Source organism: Gilbertella persicaria (assembly GCF_025201335.1).
Source record: "Gilbertella persicaria strain CBS 190.32 chromosome Unknown B0P05scaffold_13, whole genome shotgun sequence".
Taxonomy (NCBI): Eukaryota; Fungi; Mucoromycota; class Mucoromycetes; order Mucorales; family Choanephoraceae; genus Gilbertella; species Gilbertella persicaria.
In genome coordinates, this window is record NW_026251974.1 from 462,338 (window position 1) to 489,341 (window position 27,004).

General features: G+C 37.9%; 11 protein-coding genes across 11 annotated transcripts; 4 read left to right on the top strand and 7 right to left on the bottom strand.

Moving 5' to 3' along the window:
• Positions 1 to 271: 271 nt before the first annotated feature.
• B0P05DRAFT_570535 (YT521-B-like domain-containing protein) lies at positions 272 to 1,376 on the top strand (the record flags this gene model as incomplete). The annotated part of the gene is made up of 5 exons (XM_051581317.1): positions 272 to 550; positions 587 to 680; positions 723 to 760; positions 806 to 1,027; positions 1,071 to 1,376. 5 exons carry the CDS (start codon positions 272 to 274, stop codon positions 1,374 to 1,376), a joined length of 939 nt encoding a protein of 312 aa, XP_051436428.1.
• On the bottom strand, positions 1,240 to 2,583 carry B0P05DRAFT_45907 (Sds3-like-domain-containing protein). The gene is made up of 7 exons (XM_051573980.1): positions 2,280 to 2,583; positions 2,179 to 2,234; positions 1,987 to 2,138; positions 1,807 to 1,909; positions 1,656 to 1,757; positions 1,513 to 1,577; positions 1,240 to 1,463 (listed from the first exon to the last, which is right to left on the bottom strand). The coding sequence occupies exons 1-7, from the start codon at positions 2,390 to 2,392 to the stop codon at positions 1,380 to 1,382; spliced, it is 675 nt and encodes a 224-aa protein (XP_051436429.1). The 5' UTR covers positions 2,393 to 2,583; the 3' UTR covers positions 1,240 to 1,379.
• Positions 2,584 to 2,940: 357 nt separating this feature from the next.
• B0P05DRAFT_536356 (uncharacterized protein) lies at positions 2,941 to 4,803 on the bottom strand. Its single transcript, XM_051577563.1, has 8 exons — positions 4,238 to 4,803; positions 4,158 to 4,189; positions 4,040 to 4,111; positions 3,861 to 3,991; positions 3,582 to 3,819; positions 3,391 to 3,537; positions 3,083 to 3,345; positions 2,941 to 3,021 (listed from the first exon to the last, which is right to left on the bottom strand). Exons 1-8 carry the CDS (start codon positions 4,341 to 4,343, stop codon positions 3,009 to 3,011), a joined length of 1,002 nt encoding a protein of 333 aa, XP_051436430.1. The 5' UTR covers positions 4,344 to 4,803; the 3' UTR covers positions 2,941 to 3,008.
• Positions 4,804 to 5,718: 915 nt separating this feature from the next.
• On the bottom strand, positions 5,719 to 7,831 carry B0P05DRAFT_466986 (uncharacterized protein; the record flags this gene model as incomplete). The annotated part of the gene is made up of 2 exons (XM_051574360.1): positions 5,719 to 7,680; positions 7,730 to 7,831. 2 exons carry the CDS (start codon positions 7,829 to 7,831, stop codon positions 5,719 to 5,721), a joined length of 2,064 nt encoding a protein of 687 aa, XP_051436431.1.
• A 771-nt stretch (positions 7,832 to 8,602) lies between these two features.
• Positions 8,603 to 8,869, bottom strand: B0P05DRAFT_444954 (uncharacterized protein; the record flags this gene model as incomplete). Its single annotated transcript, XM_051573792.1, has 1 exon — positions 8,603 to 8,869. A coding segment is annotated over one exon (267 nt), but the record flags the coding sequence as incomplete, so codon positions are not given.
• Positions 8,870 to 10,169: 1,300 nt separating this feature from the next.
• Positions 10,170 to 12,381, top strand: B0P05DRAFT_536363 (amino acid/polyamine transporter I). The gene is made up of 5 exons (XM_051577564.1): positions 10,170 to 10,263; positions 10,313 to 10,664; positions 10,708 to 11,084; positions 11,135 to 11,572; positions 11,636 to 12,381. The coding sequence occupies exons 1-5, from the start codon at positions 10,240 to 10,242 to the stop codon at positions 11,981 to 11,983; spliced, it is 1,539 nt and encodes a 512-aa protein (XP_051436433.1). The 5' UTR covers positions 10,170 to 10,239; the 3' UTR covers positions 11,984 to 12,381.
• Positions 12,382 to 13,795: 1,414 nt separating this feature from the next.
• On the top strand, positions 13,796 to 15,588 carry B0P05DRAFT_536371 (amino acid/polyamine transporter I). The gene is made up of 4 exons (XM_051577565.1): positions 13,796 to 13,816; positions 13,870 to 14,490; positions 14,538 to 14,704; positions 14,754 to 15,588. Exons 2-4 carry the CDS (start codon positions 14,265 to 14,267, stop codon positions 15,525 to 15,527), a joined length of 1,167 nt encoding a protein of 388 aa, XP_051436434.1. The 5' UTR covers positions 13,796 to 13,816; positions 13,870 to 14,264; the 3' UTR covers positions 15,528 to 15,588.
• Positions 15,589 to 15,686: 98 nt separating this feature from the next.
• On the top strand, positions 15,687 to 16,802 carry B0P05DRAFT_536375 (uncharacterized protein). Its single transcript, XM_051577566.1, has 6 exons — positions 15,687 to 15,725; positions 15,769 to 16,026; positions 16,076 to 16,214; positions 16,257 to 16,324; positions 16,371 to 16,431; positions 16,477 to 16,802. The coding sequence occupies exons 1-6, from the start codon at positions 15,699 to 15,701 to the stop codon at positions 16,686 to 16,688; spliced, it is 765 nt and encodes a 254-aa protein (XP_051436435.1). The 5' UTR covers positions 15,687 to 15,698; the 3' UTR covers positions 16,689 to 16,802.
• A 96-nt stretch (positions 16,803 to 16,898) lies between these two features.
• Positions 16,899 to 17,153, bottom strand: B0P05DRAFT_466987 (uncharacterized protein; the record flags this gene model as incomplete). Its single annotated transcript, XM_051574361.1, has 2 exons — positions 16,899 to 16,978; positions 17,030 to 17,153. The coding sequence occupies 2 exons, from the start codon at positions 17,151 to 17,153 to the stop codon at positions 16,899 to 16,901; spliced, it is 204 nt and encodes a 67-aa protein (XP_051436436.1).
• A 303-nt stretch (positions 17,154 to 17,456) lies between these two features.
• B0P05DRAFT_585921 (acetyl-CoA carboxylase) lies at positions 17,457 to 24,262 on the bottom strand (the record flags this gene model as incomplete). Its single annotated transcript, XM_051582478.1, has 4 exons — positions 17,457 to 21,977; positions 22,030 to 23,772; positions 23,838 to 24,172; positions 24,226 to 24,262. The coding sequence occupies 4 exons, from the start codon at positions 24,260 to 24,262 to the stop codon at positions 17,457 to 17,459; spliced, it is 6,636 nt and encodes a 2,211-aa protein (XP_051436437.1).
• A 2,072-nt stretch (positions 24,263 to 26,334) lies between these two features.
• On the bottom strand, positions 26,335 to 26,863 carry B0P05DRAFT_467108 (uncharacterized protein; the record flags this gene model as incomplete). The annotated part of the gene is made up of 2 exons (XM_051574366.1): positions 26,335 to 26,631; positions 26,684 to 26,863. 2 exons carry the CDS (start codon positions 26,861 to 26,863, stop codon positions 26,335 to 26,337), a joined length of 477 nt encoding a protein of 158 aa, XP_051436438.1.
• Positions 26,864 to 27,004: the final 141 nt, after the last annotated feature.

Here is a 27,004-nt window from a genome sequence, read left to right on the forward strand (position 1 = left end):
AAGGACGCGCTTTTATTAAATGCCCGCTTATGCCAGCTTGCCACTTGTGTCTGTCATGCTTACTTTTTTTTTTGTTGATAGTTCTTTCTTTTTTGTTATTATTCTGTGTTGATATATAATGAGTCGATTATTTGATCATTATAACTCAAGTTTATTAATTGATGCACAAAGTCAATCCATAACTGTACCTTTGCGCTCACAGAGTGTGCCTATCCCCTCAAGCAACAGTTCATTGGATCTAGACAACATTTATTCTCAGTCAGCACCAGCCATGCTTCGTACCGATTCTCTATTGTATGAAACAGAACAAGAAGATGATGATCTTTCACTTGTATTATACCAAAAAGATGAGTTTGATGAATGGTCTAGTTTAGCAAATCATCACTATGGTCCTCGACAGGATTCAAACCAAATGTTTGAAAAGTTAAAGCATAATTCATTCTATCACATCTTATTGAAACGCAGCAAGCTTCCTATTAAAGTATCCAACATTTCATCCAACACCATGTATAAGCGAATTCGAGATCATTTCTGTGATATCAATGTCTTGGTAAGTTGAAGTGTGCATAGAAAACTAACACCTTAGTTTATTCGTTATATTCGACCTCTGAAATGTGCCTATGTTGTCTATAAAAGCTATCAAGAAGCATTGAAGGGCTATTATAAGCATCATTTGTCAAGTAAGTAAACAAATCAAATGCTCTCATTCGAACTGTTGTTAGTTATAGATGATCATACGGTGGTTTGTCACATTTGTACAGTAAGTCACTTTATAAAAAAAAACATCCTGTTTTGACAAGACAAGGTTGAGGAAATGGAGAATGACTGCAACGCATTTAACAAGCCAAAAACAACACAAAAGGTCAGAAAGAAACGAACGGACTTGGTCATGTTCATGTCGCCTCAATCTCCTGTCCATTTCATTATACTTAAGCCATTGGAACTAGAAACAGTCAAAGAATCTCAACTCTATGAATATTGGCCAGTATCTCAAAAGAAACAGAGATTCTTAAACCAACTCTATGAAGTAACAAATCTTTTATTTATTTACATGTCGCTTATACCACAAGTCATCCTATCACGTTTATTTCTTGTTTAGTGTGATTGGAAGTAAATCATTTCAAGGCTATGGTACTATGTCGAGTCCAGTCATAGATATGCATACGCTTGCTCCTCATGAAATGTACGGTGTAGTGATCAATCCACAATGGCGCTTCGTATGCAAAATCAATTGGGAATCTACTCAACATACCCCTATCAAGCAAATTGGTGGATGCCTCAATCCTTATGAACAGCACCAACCCATTCGATATTCAAGGGATTTTACTTTGGTTGAACCCACGCTTGGGATGACATTGATTGGTTTGATGAAATAAGTTTTATTGTTTCTTTTTATGTAAAGATGCTGATTTTTTCAATGAACCGACAAGTGGTGAAGATGAGGGTGATAAAGGTGAAATTCCCTAATGTAACTTATAAGCGTGTGTGAGTTTTATAAGTAGATTTACTTACGCTACGCATGGCTTGCATGTCTGAGAGAATATCATCGTCTCTTAATCTAAATAGAAGTGAAGGACGTAAAAAAAAAAGAAAATGGTTAAGGATAAATAGTATGTGTTAGTAATGTCTCTAAACAGTCATAATAAAAAGGATATCATTTAAATGCTTCTTTTTGTTGGCTTTACTGTCTGTATTCTCAGGTCCCCTTTTACGTAAATTACGCTTATGTAATCTGGCTTGCGTATCCATGACTAGATCTATCGCTAAGGAATGAGTCCAAATTGAAGACTTCATTCATGCCCTTACCAATACCATAAGCCAAGTCACAATTATCTTTATCCTCTTTTAATTTTCTTCTCTTTTCTTCCAGCACAGTAAATAGTTTTTCTCTTATCTCCTGCGTTTCAGCCTAAATAGAGAGTAAGTATTGAACGACCAAGACTGTTTCTCTCTCTTTCTCTCTCTCTCTTTATCTCTTTGTCTTACAGTATATTCTTCTTCTGCTTGGTATATTTCTAATCGAAACTGATTATCTGTCACTTGTTTTTGATATTCTCTAAATAGTTGACCATCATCAATCATTTTTTGTCTCATTAATTCCAAGTCTCTTAAACCATCTAGATAATGTGTATGTGTATCTATACATTGTTAACTATTTGTAAAAGTGGACAGTATTACCTTGATGAGCTTCTTTAAGTTCTTTGTTGATTGCATTCAATTTGGACACATACAGTCTAAATAAATCAGTTTTTCACGTCCTTTTTGTATTTCTAAATTACCCTTCTATGTTTTGCAAAAAGTCTTGATTCAATTGTTCCATATAAGCCGACATTTCTTTTCTCTTTTTGGCCTTTTTATTATCACCTGTTTCATACCAGTCCTCTTCTTCCATGTATTTAGGTGGTGAATTCTCTTTTTGAGTTGTGTGGGATGGTGATACACATGCACTAGAGGCCTCATATAGTCATAAGGTTTGTTTAGTTTAGAAGAAGAAGAGCCTTTGTAATAGACAGGATATTCTTCCTGGTGTTTATAATAATCTTCATTTGGATATGCATAGTAGTTAGTATGCTGTATTGGTCTCGTATCAGCATTATTGGATCTTGCTATTGTTTGTTGTGGAAGAGTGGTTTGTGGCAGTTCTGGTGATGTTTGTTGCTGCTGTTGTGGTTGTGGTTGTGGTTGCGGTTGTTGTGTAGTTGGTGGTGGGGGAGGAGGAGGCGGTGTAGTTGAAGGAGGTGGTAGAGGTGGAGGTGTAGTAGAGCCAAACATATAATGATTATTTGTTTCCAGCATACTTTCCATATGAAGAAAAACAAGAGAGAGAGAAAGAGAAAGAGAAAGAGAGAGAGAGAGAGAGAGAAAGGGAGAGAGAGAGAAAGAGAAAGGGAAAAAATAATAGGCAGATTAAGTACACACACACACACACACACACACACGCACAAGTAGAATTTCTCTTTATTTTTGGGGGAAATTTGAATCCATTCCTCTATTACAAGCCACTTGTTTTATTTGATAGGTCTAGAGACAATATAAGCACGCTTCTATATATATATATATATATATATATAATCTGACTTACGTTGCATCAATTTGAACAATGTTGGGTAAAGCAAATTTGATCTTGTTTCGATAAGTAGCCCTGTTATTGAGTTGCATTGGATTGCCTTCCAAATAAACAGTCGTCAATGTCTTGATTTGACCTAATTCTTTTTCAACTTGTTCGTAGCATTCATTATCAAATTGATTTCCATTGGCCCAGAATTCTTCTAAACAAGGCAAATGAGCCAAGTTTTCAATCTTGACAAGGCGATTGCTAGCCACGTCCAATGTGTTTAATTTGAGCTACACAAATGATAAGCTTATGAATCACATTGTGTTGGTGCTTACATTATGCTCTAATCCTTCAATCTTTTCAATGGCATTATGACTCATGTACAACTCTTCCAGATTAGTCAATTCTTCTAGACCTTCAATCTTTGTCAATCGATTGCTTTGAATACTCAATGATTTCAAATTTTTCAGTCCACTCAAATTCTAAAATCTAATGAGCTCATCAATACAAGGAAGAAGCTATTTACTTGTAATTTGGTGATCTTGTTCTTTCCAAGCCATAATTGAGTCAGATTAGCAAGGCAATCCAAGTTTTCAATGGAACGAATACGATTAGCACCTAATTCCAAATTGGTGACATGAATAAGTGTATCTAAATTCTCAATTTTAGATATCTTGTTGCTGACAAAGTACAAGTTTTTGAGGTTTGTGAGGCGATCAATGTTCTTGATATGTTTGATTTTGTTGAATGAGAGATCAAGATTTCTATCAAGGTTCAGTAAGTCTATAGAAAAAGAAACACTTACTCTAATGTAGTGAGATTATTAAGTCCACGCATATGAGAAATTTTGTTATCGTATAAATCAAGTTCTTTTAATTGTTTTAATCCATCCAATCCTTCAATATCAATAATAAAATTTTGACGAAGACAAAGACTCTGATTTATATGATATCAGTCAGTATTTATCACCTTATGTATACTTACCTCTACTTCCTTGAATCTATCCAAGCCAAGGTTAGGAATACTGCTCACTTTCATATGAATACAGTCAATTTCCTATAGGCTTATCAGTCAAAATCAACTTATATATAATATTTTGTACCTTTGCATCATCAGCATATTCATCCAAGAGACCTGTTTATGGCTGTTAAAAAACACGTGAAATAAAGGTATATAACCTGCCTTCTTCTGCTACTATTTCGTGTTCTTCCTCTACTTCAGACTCTTCTGCTTCACTTTCAATATGAGTATTGACAACTACTTCTTTGATAGGTTTATCTTGATCCATTTTTATTAACGAAAAAGAAAGAAAGAAAATGGCGTGTGTATGTGACGATGTATCGATTACAAAATTGTTCTGGGTTTTAACTCTTTACAACTTGTATATATATCCTAAAGAGTTGTACAGAATGATATCATTTCTTTTCTTTTCAATAAAAAAAATAAACGAGGGTCCATTTAGAGTATGAGCATGACGCTTTAATGAAATCTTTAGATAAAATTTTAAAAAGCAGACATGAAGCGAAATCGAAAGTTCGAGTACCAACAGCGGGGATTTTTTAAAATATAAAAAGCAATAAGGCATGAATAATAAGCTATTCTTTGTTTTTATTGGTTAAATAGAGAATAAGGAGTGTGTGTGATACTGAATGACGATGTTATTGAGGGTTATCGAACCAATCAGATAAATGAGTCCCATTCCGCAGCCCACTTTCTCAACAACTATAAATACGTGATCATTTTTCTCTTCTCCTATTTTCTTTTTTTTTCTTTATATTATTTTTCCCTTATAATCATGCAAATCTTCGTCAAGACTCTTACTGGTAAGACCATTACCCTCGAAGTAGAATCCTCCGATTCCATTGAAAACGTCAAGCAAAAGATTCAAGACAAGGAAGGCATTCCCCCAGACCAACAACGTCTTATCTTTGCTGGTAAACAGTTGGAAGATGGTCGCTCTCTTTCCGACTACAACATTCAAAAGGAATCCACTCTCCACTTGGTCTTGCGTCTCCGTGGTGGTATGCAAATCTTTGTCAAGACTCTTACTGGCAAAACTATTACATTGGAAGTAGAATCTTCTGACTCTATTGAAAATGTAAAGCAAAAGATTCAAGACAAGGAAGGCATTCCCCCAGACCAACAACGTCTTATCTTTGCTGGTAAACAGTTGGAAGATGGTCGCTCTCTTTCCGACTACAACATTCAAAAGGAATCCACTCTTCACTTGGTTCTTCGTCTCCGTGGTGGTATGCAAATCTTTGTCAAGACTCTTACTGGCAAAACTATTACATTGGAAGTAGAATCTTCTGACTCTATTGAAAATGTAAAGCAAAAGATTCAAGACAAGGAAGGCATTCCCCCAGACCAACAACGTCTTATCTTTGCTGGTAAACAGTTGGAAGATGGTCGTTCGCTCTCTGACTACAACATCCAGAAAGAGTCTACTCTCCACTTGGTTCTTCGTCTCCGTGGTGGTCAATGAATTCCATTCACTTTTAAAAAAATGATAAACTCATTTTGTTTATAATAACGAGAAGTTTTACATATTCACATTGCATGTACAAATAAAGTATACTTTTCCAGCTTTTCTTAAAAAAAAAACAATGTAACCAAATTTATAAAAGAGGAATATGTTTTAAAGGAGTCCATTTTTATTATTTTTAAAAAGGAGGATCATCACGATGTCTTTTAGCTTGTCTTTGTCTGAATAAATCAAAGTCTGGTGGCCTATTGGGACCTATGCCTATATACAAAAGAATGGGTATCAACAAATAGGACGAATAAAGGTTACCTTTATGAGGCTGATAATCATCATCATAATCATCTCTTCCTCCTCTACGCTTTGCATTTGGTTTGCCAGCACCGGTTGCTCTCATGGGCATTTGGTTAGGTGGTCTTCCTCCCTTGAACCCTTGAGGACGAGCAGGATTGGATGGTGGTGGAGCAGGACGACCAAAATTGCGGGGCATCTCTCTTGGTGGTGGTTTAACAGAAGGTCTTTGTGGCGGTAAGGGTATGATGATGGTACGTAACAATTCTACAATTTCACCTGGTGGAATAATAGGTCCATTGAATGTCTGGGCAGGTGGTAAATTACTCACAAAATAAGCAACAGCATCAGGTAAAGATGTTGTCCATTGTGGCTGTATAGGTACAGTTGGAGCAGGTGGAGATGGTGGTTGAGGGGGTGTATCTACAGGTGGACCAGGCACAATCGTCGTGATCAAAGGAGAAGCATTGGCTGGACGAGCAGCAGGCTTAAAGGGTTGCCATTGACTAAGATCAGGACGAGGATATTTCTCAGGATGAACAGGTTCTAAAAGAGGACGTTTTTGGTGTTCTTTTGAGGTCTGCACAGGTGGTGCAGCAGGCGGTGCTGGTGTGGGTTGTTCTTGGACCGTCTCTTTTGTTTCTGTTTGTTCTTGCTGAAGGCGACGACGAGCAGCATACCCAAGTTCTTGTTCTTCAATCGTACAGATGTCCAAATAACTCTGTCTTTTTAAAAAGGACTCCATAATAGATACATTTGGGTTGGCCATAGCTTCAATGCGTCTCTTTTCTACACTCTGCACTGAGGCTAAATCACCATACTTGTTTTCATAGTCCAGAAACTTAAGCCAAATAGGTCCTGCTTTTTCTGCTGGCATGGTAGCCAATGTTCTTTCAAACAAAGCACGTGTGTTGTTATCATCATTCATTTGAATTAGAAAATCCAAGTATTGACAGACAAAGTCAGGATGATCAGCAAAGGACTTTTGGCCCAGACTAAAGACTTTACCAGCAATAGTGGCATCTTTTGAGTTATGGTATTCCATCAAGGCATCAGCCACATAGACATGGTAAGTACAGTTGGTAGCCTTTCTGGCTTTGGAAAACAAGGCACGCGCACTCTTGATACCGTCTGTGCGACGTGCAAATCGCATATAATTGATCCAAACTAATGAACCAGCACGGGCAATCACTTCTACTTGTTCGTTCAGTTTCTTTTCAACCGCTTCTTGTTCTCGCTTGGCATGTCTTTCTTTTGATCGCAATTGTTCTCTGAGTTCACCATCAATATCGTCTGACAGGTTCATGGCTGCCCTTTCATCTTCTGCTTCTTGATTTAAGCGTGCGATTTCTTGTTCTGATGCTTGTTTGAGTGTCTCTATCTCTTTATCTAAGTGTGTTACGAGTTGATCATAGGCTTCACGTGCATCTTCTAATTGACGGCGTGATTCGCATAATTCTGCATAAGAAAAGTTAAGCAAAAGACTGGTAGGCAAGATTTCAATGCCTTGCTTAAGGATCGACAATGCCTTTTCAGGCTTGTTGAGTTCTTGGTAGTAACTAGCAAAACTATACCAAAGTTCGGGATACAGACGAAGTACAAGAAATGCTTGTTGGTAGGCATAGGCAACACGCTCCATAACCGCATTTTCATCTTCAAGTTGTAAAGGATCACTCTTTTCCCACTCAATATACTTTTTCCACATATCCAGCTGATTGAATTCGGCAGGTGTCCATTGAGGAGGCAAAGGAACAGTAGTTACGTTGATCTGGTCAGTCAATAAGCGCATTTCACGTAAAGCAGTACGTGCTGTCATGTAAGCAGATGATTTCTCACCCAAAAATTTCTTTGCCTAACAAAAATCAATCAATCTTTGCCATAAAAATAAATGCATTATTTACTGTCAAACGATTCAAGTTGTTCTCCCATTGATCATATTCTTTCCAGAGATGTTCAACATTATTTAAAGGAATAGTCACTGCTTTCTGGTAAGCACGACGCATGGAATCCATCTTTCTTTGTTCTTCCCAGGTATTCGTTGTCTAAGAAAGATAAATAACATGCATACAGAATAATTTAAAATACCTCGGCCGATTTCAAGAAATAAATATAGTCAGCCCAAATAGGGCCTGCATCTCTATCTATACCAACATTACTCAAGACATATTCATAAGCTTTTTCAATAATAGCCCTTGCTTCAGGCGTAACAGAAGAACCACTCTCGCCTAAATTAATACGACGAATATATCCCAGATAAAACTTCCAAAGATCGACTGACAAGACTGTCTTGAGACAACGAGTAAACAAGGCTTCGACTTCATTGAAATTAGAGAATTTCAGTTCTGTTTCAAGGTAAGCCAACCAATGCTTTGGCTATACACAACAGATGATTAGAACATGCGTCTATGTTCTTATCTCTCTCTCTTTTTCTCTCTCTCTCTCTCTCTCTTTCTTTCTTTCTCTCCCTTTCTCATACTTACCGAGGTTGGAAACACAGTCAAAAAACGCTCATAGACATCACGTATTACATTTAAATCACCACTTTGTTGTGCATCATTCAATAAGCCTGTCCAGGCCTCAATATCATACTTGGATTCTTTAATACGAGTCTCGAGTCTGGTTTTTTTTAATAAAGACTTTGAACTAGGTTCATTTGGTTTATGTTGATGTTGTTGTTGTTGATGTTGTTGTTGTTGTTGTTGTTGTTGTTGATAGGCAGCTACAGGGATTTGCCATGAAGCAGGTGCACTTAAGAAAGGATCGGCATCCATAGGATCTGTCGATTCTTTTTGCTCTGTGCCTTGTCGTTCTTCCATAGGCTGTTGCTCCGTGAATTTTTGTTCTTGAACAGAGTGCTCTTCTTTAACAGGGTGCTCTTCTTTAACAGGGTGCTCTTCTTGAGCAGATTGTTCTTCTTGACCCGATGGTTGTTCTTTTGATTCTTCTTCCATGGGCTCTTCCTTTGTTTCTTGCTTCATTGACTCTTGCTCTTTTGTATTTTCTACATTGGCTTCTTCCTGCTTTGATTCCGCCTCGTTTTTCTCGTTCTGATCTTGTCCATTAGTCGCGTTTTCTTGTTGTGCTTCGACAGATGCATCTTGATCATTTTCCATTGTCTCGTCTTGATGTTCCAAAGTAGGCTGTTCTTCCATGACAGTGTCTTGCTGATTTGTTTCCTCTACGGGAGGATCCATCACAAAGTCTACGGGTGTATCAGACGCCATGATATATAAAAAAGAAAGTAACGTTAGACACGAAAAATCTTTTTTCCTTCGTTCTCTTTCTTACGTCACGCCAACTACGGGTTTTTAACTTTAGACAGAGACGACTTTGACCCAATGAGATTGATTTGTGGACGAATCAAAATGTCATTTAAGATGTTTGTTCTAAGCAGTTCATTTTATTTATCACATTTTGTTGTTGTTTGCTACAAAAGCATTGCAGAATGAAACTGACATATTTCTAAAGTCTGTTTTATTGGTATTAATGTTCTCGACTGATAAATAGACTTGCTTTCTCTTTTTTCTGCCTCTATCAATTGAGTTTTCAGAAGTATCAAATACTGATCAAAGCAGACTCTTTTTTGTTATCTTGGAAACCCACAGCAATTACGCTCAATAATTTGAGAGGAGTAGCCTTATAAACTCACATAACTGCAATCTATATTCGTCTCTAATACGCAGCATAACCACATCTGTATGTATACAGTCTTGTGTATTCTTATCTTCGATTTAAACAATACATCAATGGTATGAATTCAGTTCGAGAGGCATAATGTCTTTTTTGATGGAATCAAAATACACACATTTTAGCACTACTTTTACTTGAATTCATGTCTTGTATATTCCAATCGAAGTTGCTTGATATATTTCTGAACTTGAGAAGGCTTCTTATATTATATTGTACGAGAAACTTGCAATATGCTTTGTTTACTCTTTAGATATACGCTTGAGTAGTGTTACACCACACAAAATTTCTAGATAAGAGAGCTAACAAAGAATGTCAATAGACAAAGGATTTGTTTAAATACATAACCAAACCAATTGTTATCTATTGACTACCTCTGGACATTTTTTTTATTGAGCCCTAGACGAAATGTAATTCATAGCTGATCATCTTCAAGAAAACAAGAGGGTCTTTGTATTGTTTTATGCAGAAGAAAAACATACTTCAATACTTTCCAGCACAAAGTACTTTTAAAGTAATGATTTTAGTCATCTTTCGTTGCACCAGCTAGTTTTTATGTACAAATAGAGGAATTTTGTTACGTAAATTTTCCCTATCAATTTCAGCTTATTGTTTATGCATAGATTCAAATAACGATTATTTTGTCAATATATGATAGTATGTAGATATAAAAAGATATACACTCTTGTCTTTTTTCTTCTTCTTTTGCCCTGAATTTATAAAGATGGTAGACCGGGATAGTATTACAGTAAATACCGTCTATAACAATTAAATTCAACAAGTGACTTTATTGATAGACAAAGAAATCAAAACTTCCTGACATACAGCATGTAGAAACAAACGAGTTTGATTGTGATGCTCAAAGACTTAGAGATTTGGGCTACAAACAAGAATTCAAGCGAGAAATTAATCTGTTGGCTCAAATTGGTTTCTGCTTTACTACAATGGGTGTCTTGCCAAATTGGATGGTAGGCTTTGGCCCTATCATCGGCTCTGGTGGCCCGTCTTCTTTGTTCTGGGGCATGATTGTTGTAGCCCCTTTTGTGATGTGTATTGCTCTTTCTATGGCCGAAGTTGTTTCTGCCTATCCGCTGGCAGGTGGTATTTACTCTTGGTGTTTTCTATTGAGCAACAAAGAATGGGGACCATGTAAGCATCAAAGCTGCACGTTGTAATATACTAATTGATCTAGTCATGGCATGGATTGGTGGGTACTTGTACTTGATTGGCTTAGTCACGGCCAATATTACACTCTCCTGGTCTGTCTCTGAATTCGTTATTGGTATTGCAAATACAGTAAATGAGACACAGATCGAATCTCAAGGCGTTTATGTGGGATTGTACTGTTGTGTGTTTTTCTTGGCCACTGCATATAATTTTCTCGGCATAAGATTCAGTGCTTACTTGAACAAGTTTCTTTTGTTCTGGGTAGGCGTTGGCACTATCGTTATTATTTGTACTGTGCCTGCCATGGCCCCTAAGCATAATTCCGCTAAATGGGTGTTTACTGAATTCACAAATACTACAGGCTACACAAATCAAGGTCTTGTCTTTTTGCTTGGTTTATTGGTAATCAATCAGCTTTGGAATGCGCTATTACTGACCCTTTTTCTAAAAAGCAAGCAGGTTGGACACTGATTGGATACGAATGTGGTGTCCAGATTGTTGAAGGCACAAAAAAAGCTGATATTACAGCACCTCGTGGCATTATTGTCTGTGTGATAAGTGCCATTGTTCAAGGTTTCGCTATTATTTTGATCACATTGTTTTCAATTCAAGACGTAGAGGCTTTGTTCGAGTCTAGTATGCCGGTTGCTACTTTCTTTTTGCAAGCTACTAATGCTAGATTGACCACATTTTTCTTGGCGATCATGGTTCTTGCTCAGTTTGGCTCTCTTTGTAACTCCATTTTAGCCACAGTGCATATCATCTGGGCTCTTTCTCGAGATGGCTGTCTTCCTTTCTCCAAGACCTTTTATCAGTTAAATGAAAAGACCAAGGTGCCTGGTCGTGCCTTGATTTTTCAGCTTATTATTTCCATTGCCATCATTATGCCTGTAAGTATTATGCAAGGCATGAATATACATATATATACTAAACTTTTTTCTTTTAAATCATAGTCGTTTGGCTCAGGTGTTTATTGGCAAGCCATTATGAGTACATCCGTTATTTCAATTAATGCATCTTACGGTCTACCATTGTTAAGCCGCCTTTTGTGGGTTCGGAATGACATGCCTAAAGGTCCTTTTAGCCTTGGTAAATGCAGCTTGCCATTGAATATCATCAGTATTATTTGGATTTCATTTTTTAGCGTTATACTCTGCATTCCTTCAGTATCGCCTGTTACGCCCGGAACCATGAATTGGGCCTCTGTCATGATTGTAGGTGTGCTAAATCTTTCCATCTTGTTTTGGCTTGTCTCTGGTCGCAAAAACTACAAAGGACCTGTTGAGAACTCGGACGAATAATATTGCTTTATAATATACATTATCCGTTATTTGTAAACGACCAATACTAAATTCTACTACTATCACTAATAAACAGCACTTTTCTTTGTAAACCATAGCATCTCTTAGTCAAGAAAAGCAGGAGATACATATTAGTAACAATCTGATACAATATTACGCGATCGTCTGCGAACAATAAAGAGATTTTAGCCTTACACCGATGCCTTAATCTACACCTATAGACTGATCAGCTTCAATCAAGTACTCAATCTATTGATCATCAAATATAGTTTAGCCGAAACACGAAAATTATACATCTAGTTTGTCGCAGTAAGAGTTAAAATCCAAACTTTATACTAACGAGAAGCTATCTTGAAAGAATTTTACGTTAATATATACTCCTAGAAGGCTGAATAAAGATGGTAGATATGATTAATGTCGATGAATTCTCACATAAACATATCAATCTGGAATGACAGTGAATTCAAGTAATTCAACAAGCTTTGAAGTACGCCAATTCTTTTTATTTTGTTCTACTGATGAACAATTCATAAAACACAGGTTTTTTTTTGTGTGATGATTAACAATAAAATGTGATCAAAATCAATAAATTTACGCTTTTTAAAGAATATTTTCTTTATATGAGAGATCAAAGAATTGATAAAGAAGATCTGTCACTTAAAGGCAGACTTGGAATTATGTCTTTCAATATGCTACAGAAATTCGAATCATTGATATTTTTAGAAAAATGTGCATTGAAATATGTCATGTACTCCAGAAAAAGGTACAAAAGACCATGATTACTATATGAAAAAGCACGAAGAAGTCAATGTTGTCTCTGCTGTGCAGGACATTTTCTTGCCAACAGAGCGATCAGAACTTGAAGGCTTTGAAAGTATTTTAATAGCACTTTACAGTTTGAAGGTAAAACACATGAAATTTGGACCTGATGAACTGATCATAATATTAGGCTTTCATGGTCTAAAGCAAGATACGTTTAATGATGCAGAAGCGTAGTGCATTATAGTCCATTTTTTTTTTTCGTTTATCCACTTTGTTGTTTATTGTTGCTTTAAGACTTGAGATAACAAGAGCACTGCATCTTGTTTATTTTCTTTGTAGAAAAAGTAAAATCTTCCCTTGCAAAAGTCTTTTCTTTATTCTTCTTTGGTCTTGAGCATGAGTAAATTTAAAAATAGTTTGTCTTTTACTTATACCTCTTCGTTTCCTGGTTGTTGAGCAAAGATTATAGCCATTTGAAAATGCTTAGTATTATCTTTTATCATAAATTCCAAAGATAGAGATGAGAGTTACAATGGCATTAATTAACCATAATATATATTGTTTGATAGCTTTTATCTAGAAAATAAGGTTTGTATGTGAGAAAAGATTACTGCTATAAGTTTTTTATTTCTCTTCTAGTGTGATAATATTTTAACTCTCTTATATTGATCATTCTCTTTCTCTCTTAGACACCATATATGGAGTTTCTGTTCTATGGTTTCCTCATATATAAAATTTGTTTCTTTTTAAGATAATGACTTACCGTGATTCTCGTGTAGAGTTGCACGCATTATCACCGGTATTCAAAAACACCATACTAAGTTTGAGAATAAAAATATTCACAGGTGTGTTCTTTAAACAACAAGATTATTTGTCATCATGCGTTATACGAAATGACAGAACTAGGAAAAAGATAGGCACATGACCTTAGATCAGTTCAGTCTTATCAGAGAACAAAGTTCGGTTGATAGTTTCCCTTGTACGTCAATCATGCAGAGCTGTTAGTATAAATATCAATGCACAATTTGCACTTTTTATTTCTTTTTCGTTTCTTTATAAGCAATGAGCGATGTTAGTTTGATAGAGTCTGTTTAAGCGAATAGCAATTAACATGATTCAATTAGGTATCTGTAAAGAAACTCGAGATTCAGCATGTAGAATCAAACAATCTTGATGCTGACGCGCAACGATTACAAGATCTGGGATATAAACAAGAATTCAAACGTGAGATCAGTCTGTTTGTACAATCTGGATTTGCATTCTCAACCATGGCTGTCTTACCAAGTTGGTTAGTCTCATTTGGACCGTGTCTAAGTGCAGGCGGACCTTCTTCTCTCTTTTATGCTTGGCTTGTTGTTTCTCCTCTTGTGTGGTGTATCGCACTCTCAATGTCTGAAGTTATTTCAGCCTATCCTCTGGCTGGTGGTGTATATAGTTGGTCACTGATGTTAAGTAGTAAAGAATGGGGACCCTGTAAGTTACCAAATCATGAAGACTGTTGCTAAAATACCTTACAGTCATGGCATGGATCACAGGCTATGCATACCTCACTGGCCTTATTGCTGTCGTAATCACTTTAGCTTGGACAGGAGCTGAGTTTATTTATGGCATGGCCAATGTGTTGAATGTGACCCAAATTGATTCACAAGGTCCTTCTGTCGGTCTTTACATTGGTTTAATTGTTGCAGGAACTTTGTACAACATGTTGGGTCTTCGATACAGTGCTTATTTAAACAAGTTCATGGGTAAGTACTGAAACGCAAGTCAATAAAAAACACTCACCCAGTTATAGTTGTTTGGGTACTTATTGGATCTATCGTTGTGATTGTTGCAGTTCCAGCCATGGCACCTACTCATAAAAGTGCTCGTTGGGTATTCACAGAGTTTCAAAACACGACAGGATACGAAAATAACAGCATGGCATTTTTGATCGGCCTTCTTTCGGCTGGTTGGGCTCAGGTAAACAAAACGAAAAAATAGAGCAAGAAGTCTTTACTCATGTCAACAGATTGGTTATGAATGTGGTGCACAAATTGTAGAAGGCACTCAAAATGCTGCTACCACTGCTCCTCGAGGTATTATTATATGTGTAATTAGCGCTTTTGTTCAAGGCCTGGTCTTGATTGTTTCCACATTATTCTCAATTCAAGATGTTGATGAATTACTAGCTTCAGATATGCCTATTGCTACCTTCTTTTTGCATGCAACAAATAATCCCTCAGTGACAGCTTTCTTTTTGTTTATTCTGTTTGTGGCTCAAATGGGCTCACTCTGCAACTCCATACTTGCTGCTGCTACTTTTGCCTGGAGTCTAGCGCGTGATGGCATTTTACCTTGCTCTAGATTTCTGTACAAGATTTCAGGTGATCGTAATATTCCAGTCAATTGTTTAATTGTTCAACTTGTTATTTGTGTTCTTGTCATTCTTCCGTCATTTGGATCCACTGTATATTGGCAAGCCATTATGAGTGCAGCTGTCATTTCTGTTAATGTATCCTATGGTCTCCCATTGTTGTGCCGTTTGATCTGGGTGCGTAACGATATGCCTAAGGGCCCTTTTCATTTGGGTAAATTAGGTCTCCCTTTAAATTTCATTAGCGTTGTTTGGGTCGTCTTTTTTGGCGTCATTCTCTGTATTCCTTCTACTTACCCTGTTACACCTGAGACTATGAATTGGGCTTCAGTTATGATTGGTGGTGTTATGTTGTTTTCTATCTTTTTCTGGATGATATCTGGGCGTCATACTTTCAAAGGCATTACAGAAACTGTTGTATATAACTAAATTACTTTGTATTTATCAATAAAGAACTCAAATCAAGATAAGATGCAATTGTTTAAAAAAATTTAAACCACGCCTCAATCGCAGGTTAAAAGACTGTAATTAAATAAACCTTTATTCCCTTTTTTTTCTTTTTTCTTTATCTTTCTCTTTATTACAACCAAAAAAAAAAATATGGTTAGCAACCGAGGTTATGAACAGGTATGATAAAGGCTAAGATATAACTTGTTCTAACCATGACAAGGTTCCTCTCGATAATCATGAGGAGCAACTTGATAGACCACCAAGCACTCAACGCCGAACTGATTTGGAAGACACCTTTGACATTTCAGAAGACGAGCAGGATAATATCCAGCCACAAACAGAATATCATCAATTACTTCCGCATAATGCAGAACAACGTTCTTCTACTTCTACAGTTCAACAGCATTCTACAGACGGTGTGTTTTCAAACATGGCAGCCAAACCTGAATCTGATACGAAATTAGAAGAAATACCGCCCGTAAGCATGTCACATTACTCATCGATTAGCGTATTCATTTTTCTTTTAGTCTTACGAAGAAGCTTCAGCTGACGCAACACCACCTTATTGGCAGACAACTGTTATAGCACCTGTTGGTATGGGTGACATAATTTTGGTAGAAGGATTGCCAGTAGGAAGCATATTCAGTTTTATGTGGAATCTAATGGGTAAGACTATATGTCTTAATAACGATCTTTAACATTGCATAGTTTCGGCCAGTTTTCAATTAGTGGGGTTTATGCTCACTTATTTATTGCATACAACACATGCAGCCAAGGTAAGAATAGTCTATGTTGTTTTGATATACTGATAAATTTGTTTAGGATGGTGCTCGTGCAGGATTGGGCATCTCATTGATCCAATATGGATTTTATGTTCGCAGCAGTAAGTCTCTTGATTTAACAAGTGACATGTATTGACTTATTACAGGAGGAACATTAGATGAAGATTTTGATTACGATGGAGAAGGCCATGAGACTGTAGGCCAAGATGCTACTCAAGCCAAGATCATCGCATACATTATGATGTTTATTGGCTGGTTTATTATACTTCGAGCACTATCTGATTTTAATAAGGCTCGCAAGATGGAAAAAATCATTACTTCCGAACCCACAGCCATTAACCCAGAAAACATTGTATAAACCCCTTTTTCTTGTATTTGTATCATACTCTCCCAATACCCTCTTGTTTACACACTCTCATACATACAATTGTAATAGACAATCCCAATGGAATAAAGATAAAAAGAAACAAGTTTACTGTATGATTAGAAGATGTGTGTATATGTTGATTGTGTATATGTATAAATAATGAATGGTTTCGCAGCAAGTAGAAAAAAAGTTGCAAGCAACTTATTTACCAGCATTCTTTCTTGCTTCCTTTTCGAGGTTTTCTCTGAATGCCTTCATAAAGTCACCACCAGTCTTGGTACCTAATAAAAAGGTTTAATGATCGGCTATTGTCTTCATGGATTATACTTTACCTTTTTCAGTGATAGTAGAGACATGTTGGTGTGTCTTTGCAGCCATGCGGTTGAACAATGGGCTTGCCAAGAGACGTTCAGTAATGAAGCTAGAGAACCAGAAGTTGACAATCTTTTGAAACATATTACAAGTAAAAGAAAAGAAAAGAAAAAGAGAAACTTTTTTTTCCAGGGCTTTCTACTTGGTGCTTGACAAAGTCACTTTAAATGAGCGATAACCAATCAATATGTACTAATCCTGTGACACTGAATAATGCAAATCAAGTCTACTTGAAAAAATGATCATTTATTACTTGTGTATGTATATATATATATATATAAAGAGGGAGAAATAACAACAATAAAGTTTTTTGTTTTACATATTAATTTAAATAATAATTAAAAAAAGGTCTTCATTGGGAGAGATGAAAACCGATTTTTAAAGTATTTAGAAGCGAGAGTTAAGTTTGCGCAAGATTTCTGCACGAGCATCTTGACTCAAGTTTTCTAATAATTCGCTGAAACCTTCAATGACAGCTTCTTGGTCAACAGCACCGAGAGAAGTGACTTGTTGCTTGAGAGAGTCGCTCTTGATCTTAGTGATACGTTGTTCAATTACACTAGCACGCTTATCGAACCATTCGGCAACAATTTCATCAGCATCATCAAAGTCAACAGATTCGTTATCGTTAGTGAACCATTGCTTGACAAGAGTAACCATTTGTTCACGGCTCATAGTAGAGTTAGTGGCAGTGGTAATCTTGCGGAAAGTGTATTCTTCACAGAGACGACGACGGACACGCCAGTAGAAGTATTGACGAGCACGACGCCAGTCAAGAGCCTTACGAATAACACCCTTAGCCTTCATACGACCAGAACGATCATGGAGATCAGCGAATTGGATAGAGATTTGTTGGTATACAGGCAAGAGTTCTTGTTCACGAGCTTCAAGTTGAGTCTTGAGAGTAGCTTTTTCTTCTTCAGTCTTGCCTTCTTCAGCCAATTGCTTCTTCAATGAAGCATAGGTTTCATCAAGACGCTCCATAGTAGCAAGCAAAGCAGGCTTACGGTACTTGATTTCAACAATACCTTCAGGTTCCAAGACACCACCACGAGCATGAGTATCGGCGTACATTTCCATCATATCCTTGTTGATGGTAGGATCAACAACGACCCAGGCACCACCACGAAGTTCACCATTAGGAATAATGTAAACAAAAACGGGTTGCTTGTAGTTGCTCAAAGCATCGACAATCTTGGCACCATACTTGAGAACTTCGTTGTACATGTCACGTTGACCACCAGAGAAACCACGCCAGTTGGCAAAGATCATCAAAGGCAATTGTTCACCCTTGTTGAAATCATTAATAGCTTGAGCAGTCTTGTAGGCAGAGTTGGGGAACCAGACACCACCAGCTTCCATGAAAACTTGTTCAGTAGAATCAGAGTTGGCAGGATCAGCAGGTACAATGTTTTCAACAGTACGAGTTTCGACGGAGACAACACCCATAGGAATACCACCCAAACGAGCACGACCAACAACAACAGTACGAGCCCAACCACTCAAGGTTTCAATAAATGAGTCTTGATCGAAGAAACCACTCAACCACTTGCCGTTTTCGTCATTCTTACCAGCCAAGAAGAAACGAGGATCAGAAGGACCCTTAGGAGGCATGTATTCAATGTCACGATCGACGGGATCAACACCCATACGCATAGTGACAGGGCCGTTACGGACTTCAGGAACAAAAGAAAGCCATTGAATGATCTTACCAATACCTTCAAAGTCATTTTCGGCAGTCAAGTGAGAGACACCGTTCTTGTACATGATTTGAGTACCACCCAATTGCAAGTTGGAAGTGTAGACTTCACGACCAAGTACCTTGTTCAAGGCAGGAGCACCAGTCAAGATGATAGGTTGACCTTCGTTTTGAACAGTACGTTGACCAAGGCGGACAAGATAAGCACCAATACCAACGGAACGACAAGTGACAAGGGTGATGGTGAAGATGTCATCGTAAGCACGAGAAGTAGCTCCGGCAATGAGACCAGAACCCTTCAAGTTTTCAACACCAAGACCATCAGTGTGACCAATCACATCAGTGATACGGAGACGAGTTTCACCTTCATCTTGGATCTCTTCAACAAGAACACTCTTGGCATCACCTTGTTGAACAAGAGCATCGTAGTCAGCAGGAGTCAAGTAGAGGTAGTTGAAACCAGCAGTAGGGTCAGCAGGGTTCTTCCAAGCAGCCTTGAATTGACCGATGAGTTCTTCAGCAAGGCCAATACGAGCACCAGAGTTGGCAGACAAGTAGACACGAGGAATACCGAGAGAACGAGCAAGCTCAGAGGCCTTGTAGAAGACTTGGTCTTCAGCAACACCGAAGGAACCAATCTTGAAAGTGATGTCGTTAGCAATAGCAATGATACGACGACCACTAGGATATTCGGGAGTACGAATAGTCATGAGCCAAGCAACCATACCAACAGTGTTGGTACCAGGAGCACGGTCAATCTTTTGAAGGACATCGTCTTCATCAAGGACTAATTCCTTGGCTTCAACTAAATGGCTAGGTTGTTTCAAGGAAGAATCGTGCTTGATAGCTTGGTTCCATTGGTTCTGAACAGCTTGACGGAAGAGTTCGGGGAAATCGTAGACATAGGTAGTACCCATCAAATGAGCCTTGTAACGACGAGGTTGAAGCCATTCCTTGGTAGGATAAGGAGTAGACAAAGGTTGCATGTGCATAGCACCAGGAATCTTGTTGACAGACTTAAGAACCCATCCGTTCTTTTCGGTCTTGACTTCTTGATAAACCTCGACCTTCAAGATAAAACCAGAAACGTTGTCAACAGTGAAACGCATAGGAATAATAGGAGCATCAGGTCTCTTGGATTGGACATTGAAACGGATTTCAGCACCAGTGACACGAAGCTTCCAAAGACGCTTACCGTGACGGTCAACAAAGTCCTTCAAAGCATGCTCAACATCTTCAGCTTCAATAGCAAAAGTAGGAATGAAATTGATGAACAAGTGGTTACAGTCAGAGTTCTTGTATTCGTGGCTGACAATTTCAAGAGTATCAAGAATATCAGTCAAAAGACGATCACTTTCAGAGATCAAGTAATCAGCAGTACGCATAGAACTCTTGACACGACCAGGACGAACCAAGGCACGAATGAAGAAGCGGCAGTCAGAGGGGTTTTCCTTGGCAACAGCATAGTAGACATGCATTTGTCTGTTTTCAATGAAACAAGGCTTGATGTCAAAGTTAGAAAGACGAGCCAATTCAAGTTGGTATGCCATAGCAGGTTCAATGTGACGGATGGTTTGATCTTCTTGGTAGTTTTCACGTTCACGGAAAGTGTAGTAATCGGGCCATTGGTTGTCACGGCAGACAACAACAGAGATACGACGAAGATGAGCTTGACGGAAAGCATCAGCATGAGAAGCGATTACATCAGAGATCTTGGTTCTGAAAGCAGCATCATCCAAAGTGTCATCAGCACGGATAGCAATGTTGAGAATGTTTTCCATACGAGTTTCCTTAGGAGGAGCATTGCGTTGCAACATAGGAGGAAGGGGTTCTTCTTCGAAAGCAGTCAAGATACGAGGCAATTCAGCTTCAAGATCTTCCAAAGAGTTACAGGCAGTCATGGCACCAGTACGAACAGGCTCTTCTTCAGTCTTGTTGAGCAAGAAAGTAAGATCGGAGTAAGAAGCAATACGCTTGTTAGGATCAATGCTAGTAGCAGCAGTTTGGAGCAAGAACTTCCAGGCAACAACATAAGGCTTGTGTTCGAGGTTGTAGGCAACATCCAAGATCTTGTAAGCATGGTAAGAACGACGGCAGTAGACTTCAATAGCAGCCAAAGCAATATAAGGATCAGCATCATAGAAGAAGTGAGGCAGGACATCGAAGACATTGAATTTGGTATCAATGAGGTCCTTGAAAGCATCGTAGCTAGGAGTACGGTATTCAGTACCACCACCATAGACAGATTCGGTAACAGAGCTCTTAAGGATTTGATACATTTGAGCTTGACGTTCTTCATAAGAAGGCAATTGACAAAGAATTAAAAGTTCACGAGCTTTGAGGGTAACATTTTGAGTACCACGGCTTTCAATTTCAGACAAACGCTTCAAAATGGGAGTGAAGTACTTATCAAGAGCATTACCGGTAGCAACAGGGTTAATAATTTCAAGCAACATGAGAATAAGGTTGTTCTTGATGTTGACCTTGGCGTGAGACAAAACAACTTCCAAAACCTTATCCAAATTATCCTTGTTTTGATCTCTGAGAGACAAAATGACTTCTTCATCACGTTGTTGACTGAACATGATTTCGACATCGTAGTATTGTTCCATCAATTGAACGTAGTTGCTGTAAGCGTGTTCCTTCAAACCATTTCTGTAACGTTCGAAAATGCTGACCAAGGGAGCAACAGCATTCTTCAAGGCAGTAGCTTCAGATTGAAGAGTAACGTTTTCACGAGCAAAGTCTTCAATCAACTTGAGGAATTCAACAGCAGGGAATTCACGTTGAGCAGCCTTGGATTCATCAAACAACTTGTGGATGGAAGCTTCCAGACGTTGAGGAATACGACCAGACAAGACAGACAAAACGGCACTCAATTCAGAGTAAGGCAATTCAGGGTCGTTCAAGATATCAGCAAAGTCCTTAACAACAGTTTGAACAAGAGCTTGGTTATCATAACCTTGGAGAATATGTTCAAGAGTGTGCTTAGTGGCATTGTAGCGTTGAGCAGGCTTGTCACCAATGATGTGAGGAGGACCAAAAGCAGGGACAGTACCGCTGAAGGGAAGGGCATGCTTGACACGGCTAGGATCATCAAGAGACAAAATACCGATGATATCACCAGCTTCAAGAGTAGCACCAGCTTGCTTGATGAATTGAACATGACCATCTTCAGTAGCAACCAAAGGCATGTACATTTTCATGACCTAAACATAACTCTCTTTTAATACTCTGTTGATTTTTTTTTTTTTACTTTACCTCAATTTCAGCATAAGCATCACCAGCCTTCAAGTGATCACCATTTTCAACAAGCAAGTTAACAAGTTTACCAGGAGAAGGACTTCTCAATTGAGTGGGATCGCTTTCCTTTTCCAAAAGACAGGTCTTACCGTCAATCATCAAACGAGTAGCTTGAACTTCATCACGAGAGTAGGTAGTGTGAGATTTGCCATCAATAGAGATCAAAAGACCACCGTCAGACAAATCACGAATACCAACTTGAGTCTTGCTACCGTTGAGGTACAAGGTGTACAAACCAGGAGCAGAAAGAGTGACAGTGAAGTTGTAACGGACTTCTTCATAGATGAAATCAACAGTGAAGACAGTCTTGAGAGTACCCTTACTGGGCACTTGACCCTTTTCAAGAGATTGCTTGTATTGTTGGAAGCATTCTAAAGCAGCAGCATGAGCCTTAGTAGCAGCACCACAGAAAACAGCCAACATAGTGTCGGGACGTTCAGCAGTCAACTTCTTGGAGATCAACATATCCAACCAACCAGTGTTGATGGTGTTTTCTTCGAAATCGGGAGTTTCGAGCAAACGAATGATGTATTCAACAGTAGTACGGAAATCACCACGGATAGAAAGTTCCTTAAGTGCAATAACCATGTTCTTACGGGCAGCTTGACGGTTTTCACCATAAGCAAAAATGTGACCGAATTGAGAATCAGCATATTCGTGCAAACCACCAGCAGAGACAACAGAGAAATAACCCCAGACGTTTGTGCTGGATCTGAAGTTAAGTTCTTGCATGATACCAGAAGAAGGCTTGAAACCAGCATCAGGGTTTTCAGCAGTGATACGACAAGCAATGACGTGACCCTTGGGAGTAGGACGACGATGGCTGGTAAGAGAAGTAGGGTGTTCAAAGTTGAAATCGATTTCAGAAGCACTGTTGTGTTCAACGCCATAGAGAACACGAATGTCACGGATACGGTGAAGAGGAATACCCATAGCAATTTGAAGTTGGGCAGCAGGCAAGTTAACACCAGAGACCATTTCAGTAGTAGGATGCTCGACTTGAAGTCTAGGGTTAAGTTCCAAGAAGTAAAATTGATCATCGTGGTGACTGTAAAGATATTCGACAGTACCAGCAGAAACATAGCCGACCAATTTACCAAGTCTGACAGCAGCCTTTTCCATTTGTTCAAAGATATCGGGCTTGGCGATAGTAACAGGAGCTTCTTCAATAATCTTTTGGTGACGACGTTGAACGGAACAATCACGACCAAACAAACTGATGGCATTACCGTATTGATCGGCCAACAATTGGACTTCCAAGTGACGAGCGTTACCAGCGAGCTTCATGATGAAGATGGGAGAACCAGGAATTTCACCTTGGACTTGAGCAAAGAGTTGAGTGAAGTTGGTGCTATCCTTAACCATACGGATACCCTTACCACCACCACCTTCGGAGGCCTTGATCATGACAGGAAAACCAATCTTTTCGGCAGCAGCAAGACCTTCCTCAGCAGTCTTGACACAAGCCTTAGCATAAGCTTCATCAGGAACAGTGACATGACCTGAAGCATCAGCAACAACATCAGTAATGTTGTCACCACTCCAACCCATAGTAGGGACTTGAGCATGTTGTGCAACAATGGTAGATGAAATTTTGTCACCCAAAGATCTCATAGCAGAAGCAGGAGGACCAATAAACAAACACTTGTGCTTGGATTTGGCAAGCATTTCAGGCAAACGAGGGTTTTCAGAAGCATGACCCTAATATAGAATTTAGAATCCAAAATATTTATTTTTTTCTTTGTTACTTACCAGCCAGCCCAAACGGCGTGAACACCAGTTCTTTCAGCAACATCGACAATAAGTTCAACGTTAGCATAGTTGTTGTTGTTGGTTCCACCGGGAACTTCAACGTAGTTGTCAGCCATACGGATGTATTCAGCATTGGCCTTCAAATCTTCAGGTGTAGCCATGACTGTAAATTCGATGGCGCGCTCGTTACCAAAGGTTTCATAGGCCCACTTTCTAACTGAACGGATTTCCTTCATAGCGGCCATACCGTTGTTAGCAATCAAAACCTTTGAAATGACTGTATGACCTTCATGTGCTTCAACAAATTCCTTGACAGGACTTTGAGTAGCAGTTTCGACAGAATTGCCACCTTACATGTTGTCAGCCTTAATCCTCCCCTTTATTTGTATGTATGTACATTACCTAAAAAGTGACTTGGCAAACTCTTGTGATCAACCATTGTTTTGTATATATACAAGCGTTAAATTAAGTTTAAAATAGTAGTTTCTCCCAAAAAAAAATAAATATAGGTATCCGTCGACTTCTTTCTTTGCTTGTTAGTGTATATGTTTAATTTTTCTCTCTCTATGTACAATAAATAACTTTAGTCCGTCTCCCACAGATTAAAGAATTATGTATAACAATTAAAAAAAGAAGAAGAAAAATAGAGACAAATTAGAAAAAAAAAGAAAAAAAACTTGATCAAAGACAATTTTGTTTCTTTGACTTTCCCTTTCCCCACCTTTCCAAGCTATTCAAAAAAGCCATTTTGGCGCTTTCCTATGGATGCTGGGTTTCAAGTGACTGCCAATCAGTATATCGGAAACACAGCCAGTACCCCAACAAGAGGGTAGGATATGAAGGAAGTTTTGTGTTTAGGGTTTAATTCTTTCTCAATCTTCTCATTGATTTTGGGGATTGATGTCTTTTGGGGTTGCCTATAACTGTTGAGCTACCCCCGTGCATTAAGCTAACTTGTGTGTCTCTCTTTTGCTTTTCTTTTTTGATATCATGTGGAAGAAAAAAGAAAGAAGCAAATATGTATTAATCAAAGAATAAATATATTGCTACCAATTCAAGTCTTTGGTTTTTTCTACCCATTGATTGGCAGAACAATTACTCTACATCTTTATCTTTTTGTATAACAAATATTTATTTTGCCAGAAATGAAATCGTAAAATGCCACAATAATATCTCGGGTAATCATTTGACACATACTACATTCTCTTTCCCGCCTTGTCAAGCCACTTGATCCAGTTTTTTAATGGGGATTATTCAAGCATAATTGTGACCTTGAATTTTGCCCCCAATTTTATATTGTCGCCCCTTCTCCCCCTGACTTTTTTTTTTGACAGTAAAATACCGCTTCACATTATTTTTTTCGCAGATCAATAGATAAACAAATGTTTTTTTTTTCTCCCTTTTCCTATTGCTTTGATAAAACAAAGAAAACCCAACAAAATCAAATACGCAAATGAATGCGGTAATTAAATCGGTTTTGGGCGTATCTCCCCCATCCTAAAAATTGGATGGCCGTCTCGGGAAGGATTTTGTGATTAATATCTTTTTTTTTTTGGGCATCTCAACATGAAAAAAAATTAATAAAGTATTTAAGTGATAGATATGGTTTGCTTTTTGATTAAATAACGCTTGGACCAACTTTTTTTCATTTAAACTATTTGACAATTTTATGCGATCAGAGCCAGTCACGTGACATATGTCAGGCTGTTGCTTTTCCCTCTTTCACTCTCACTTTCTCTCTCTTTCATCATTTTGTTGTACAAATAAATGACAAGTACGGAAGATTTGACCTACGAAGGAGATACGGCAAAAAGTTTGCCAATTTAGAAATCCAAGAAAGAAAAGGCTTTTTTAATGTAACTTTATTTTTTTTCTGTGCATCATTAAAGGTACTCGAGTAAGCGGCATATTCTTGTTCATATCTATTGTGACGACTGTATAAAAAAAGAAGGAAGAATGAGAGAGTTTTTTTATGCAGTAAAACAATGGGTTACTTGGTATCTCCGCAACAAAAGATAATTAATTAATTAATCGCCTTGTGTACAACTCATTAACTTTAAATTACATTTTTCATTCAAAATGACGACAATAAGCCCTTAAATTTTTTTTAGTCTGTGTTTGTAAAATGTCAAAGAATACCCGAGAGAATATTCTCTCTTGTTACCTAATCTTAATTTTTCCTTTTATTTGAACCTCTATTGGTTTGTGTTATTCAAGAAAAGGAGATGACAAAAGAGGCGGAAGAGACGAAGATACAAGGATTAAGTTTAATGTCGTACCTGTTATTTATCGAAAAATTAGAGTCTAAACACCTTGAATTAACACGTGGATCCTGCAAATGAAAAAAGAAAACTGCGTGCATTATTTTATAAGTTTTATTACGAAGACCATATAGTTGTGTTTTCTATTTAAAAAAAAAAAGAGGGGAGATTATGTACAATAAGTTCATTAAAATTAAAATCATAGAATCATTATTTAAGCGCAGAGAGGAAAGAGGAAAAAAAATTCGGATTAGTATCCAGAAGGCATAAAATGAGTAGAAGGAGGAGGGTAACTTGGACGGTGCATCCAATGTGTGTTAGTAGGGTAAGTTTGTTGTTGATGCATAAAAGATGAGCCGGAAGAAGGAGGGGGAGGAAGCATATAATCAGAGTTTGAATGATTCAAAATATCATCATTAGAGTCTACGGGCGTAGAATCAGTCAAGGGAGGTGTCTTGAGTGAATTGAAACGTTGTTTGTTATCTCTTTTCTGCTTTCTCCACATCTTGCGCAACTCTTTGAATTCTGAAGGTTGTCTTTTAGGGCCCTATAAATCAACAATTAATATAAGATATTCAAAAGTGGGGTTTGTCACATACATGTCTTTGCATCGATACATGAGCGTTCAAATGGTTAAGAGTACCATATGCTTTTGTACAGTCTTGAAAATTACATTGATACAATCTTTCGACTTCATGAAACTTTCTTCTAGGCCTCTTTTTTTGATTCAATCCAGGCAAAGGTACAAACGAAAACACTTTTTGACTATGATGTGTCATATTATGATGATGATGCATCATATTTTGTTGCTGTTGTTGCTGTTGTTGCTGTTGTTGCTGTTGTTGCTGTTGTTGCTGTTCATTTGTCACAAGGACTCCATCAATGACAGAAGTAGGAGGTGAAGGCAAATGATGATAAAT

Coding starts and splice junctions, on each gene's coding strand:
- B0P05DRAFT_536375 (XM_051577566.1), top strand. CDS start 15,699: ATGGTTAGCAACCGAGGTTATGAACAG. Junction 15,726..15,768: donor GCAACCGAGGTTATGAACAG/GTATGATAAAGG, acceptor AACCATGACAAG/GTTCCTCTCGATAATCATGA. Junction 16,325..16,370: donor ATACAACACATGCAGCCAAG/GTAAGAATAGTC, acceptor AAATTTGTTTAG/GATGGTGCTCGTGCAGGATT.
- B0P05DRAFT_536356 (XM_051577563.1), bottom strand. CDS start 4,343: ATGGATCAAGATAAACCTATCAAAGAAGTAGTTGTCAATACTCATATT. Junction 4,112..4,157: donor AATATGCTGATGATGCAAAG/GTACAAAATATT, acceptor ATAAGCCTATAG/GAAATTGACTGTATTCATAT. Junction 3,538..3,581: donor ACAAGATCACCAAATTACAA/GTAAATAGCTTC, acceptor ATTAGATTTTAG/AATTTGAGTGGACTGAAAAA.
- B0P05DRAFT_536363 (XM_051577564.1), top strand. CDS start 10,240: ATGGTAGACCGGGATAGTATTACA. Junction 10,665..10,707: donor CAACAAAGAATGGGGACCAT/GTAAGCATCAAA, acceptor TAATTGATCTAG/TCATGGCATGGATTGGTGGG. Junction 11,085..11,134: donor TCTTTTTGCTTGGTTTATTG/GTAATCAATCAG, acceptor TTTTCTAAAAAG/CAAGCAGGTTGGACACTGAT.
- B0P05DRAFT_45907 (XM_051573980.1), bottom strand. CDS start 2,392: ATGGAAGAAGAGGACTGGTATGAAACAGGTGATAATAAAAAGGCCAAA. Junction 2,139..2,178: donor ACTTAAAGAAGCTCATCAAG/GTAATACTGTCC, acceptor AACAATGTATAG/ATACACATACACATTATCTA. Junction 1,758..1,806: donor TGACTTGGCTTATGGTATTG/GTAAGGGCATGA, acceptor CCTTAGCGATAG/ATCTAGTCATGGATACGCAA.
- B0P05DRAFT_536371 (XM_051577565.1), top strand. CDS start 14,265: ATGGCATGGATCACAGGCTATGCATACCTCACTGGCCTTATTGCTGTC. Junction 14,491..14,537: donor TTATTTAAACAAGTTCATGG/GTAAGTACTGAA, acceptor ACCCAGTTATAG/TTGTTTGGGTACTTATTGGA. Junction 14,705..14,753: donor TTTCGGCTGGTTGGGCTCAG/GTAAACAAAACG, acceptor TCATGTCAACAG/ATTGGTTATGAATGTGGTGC.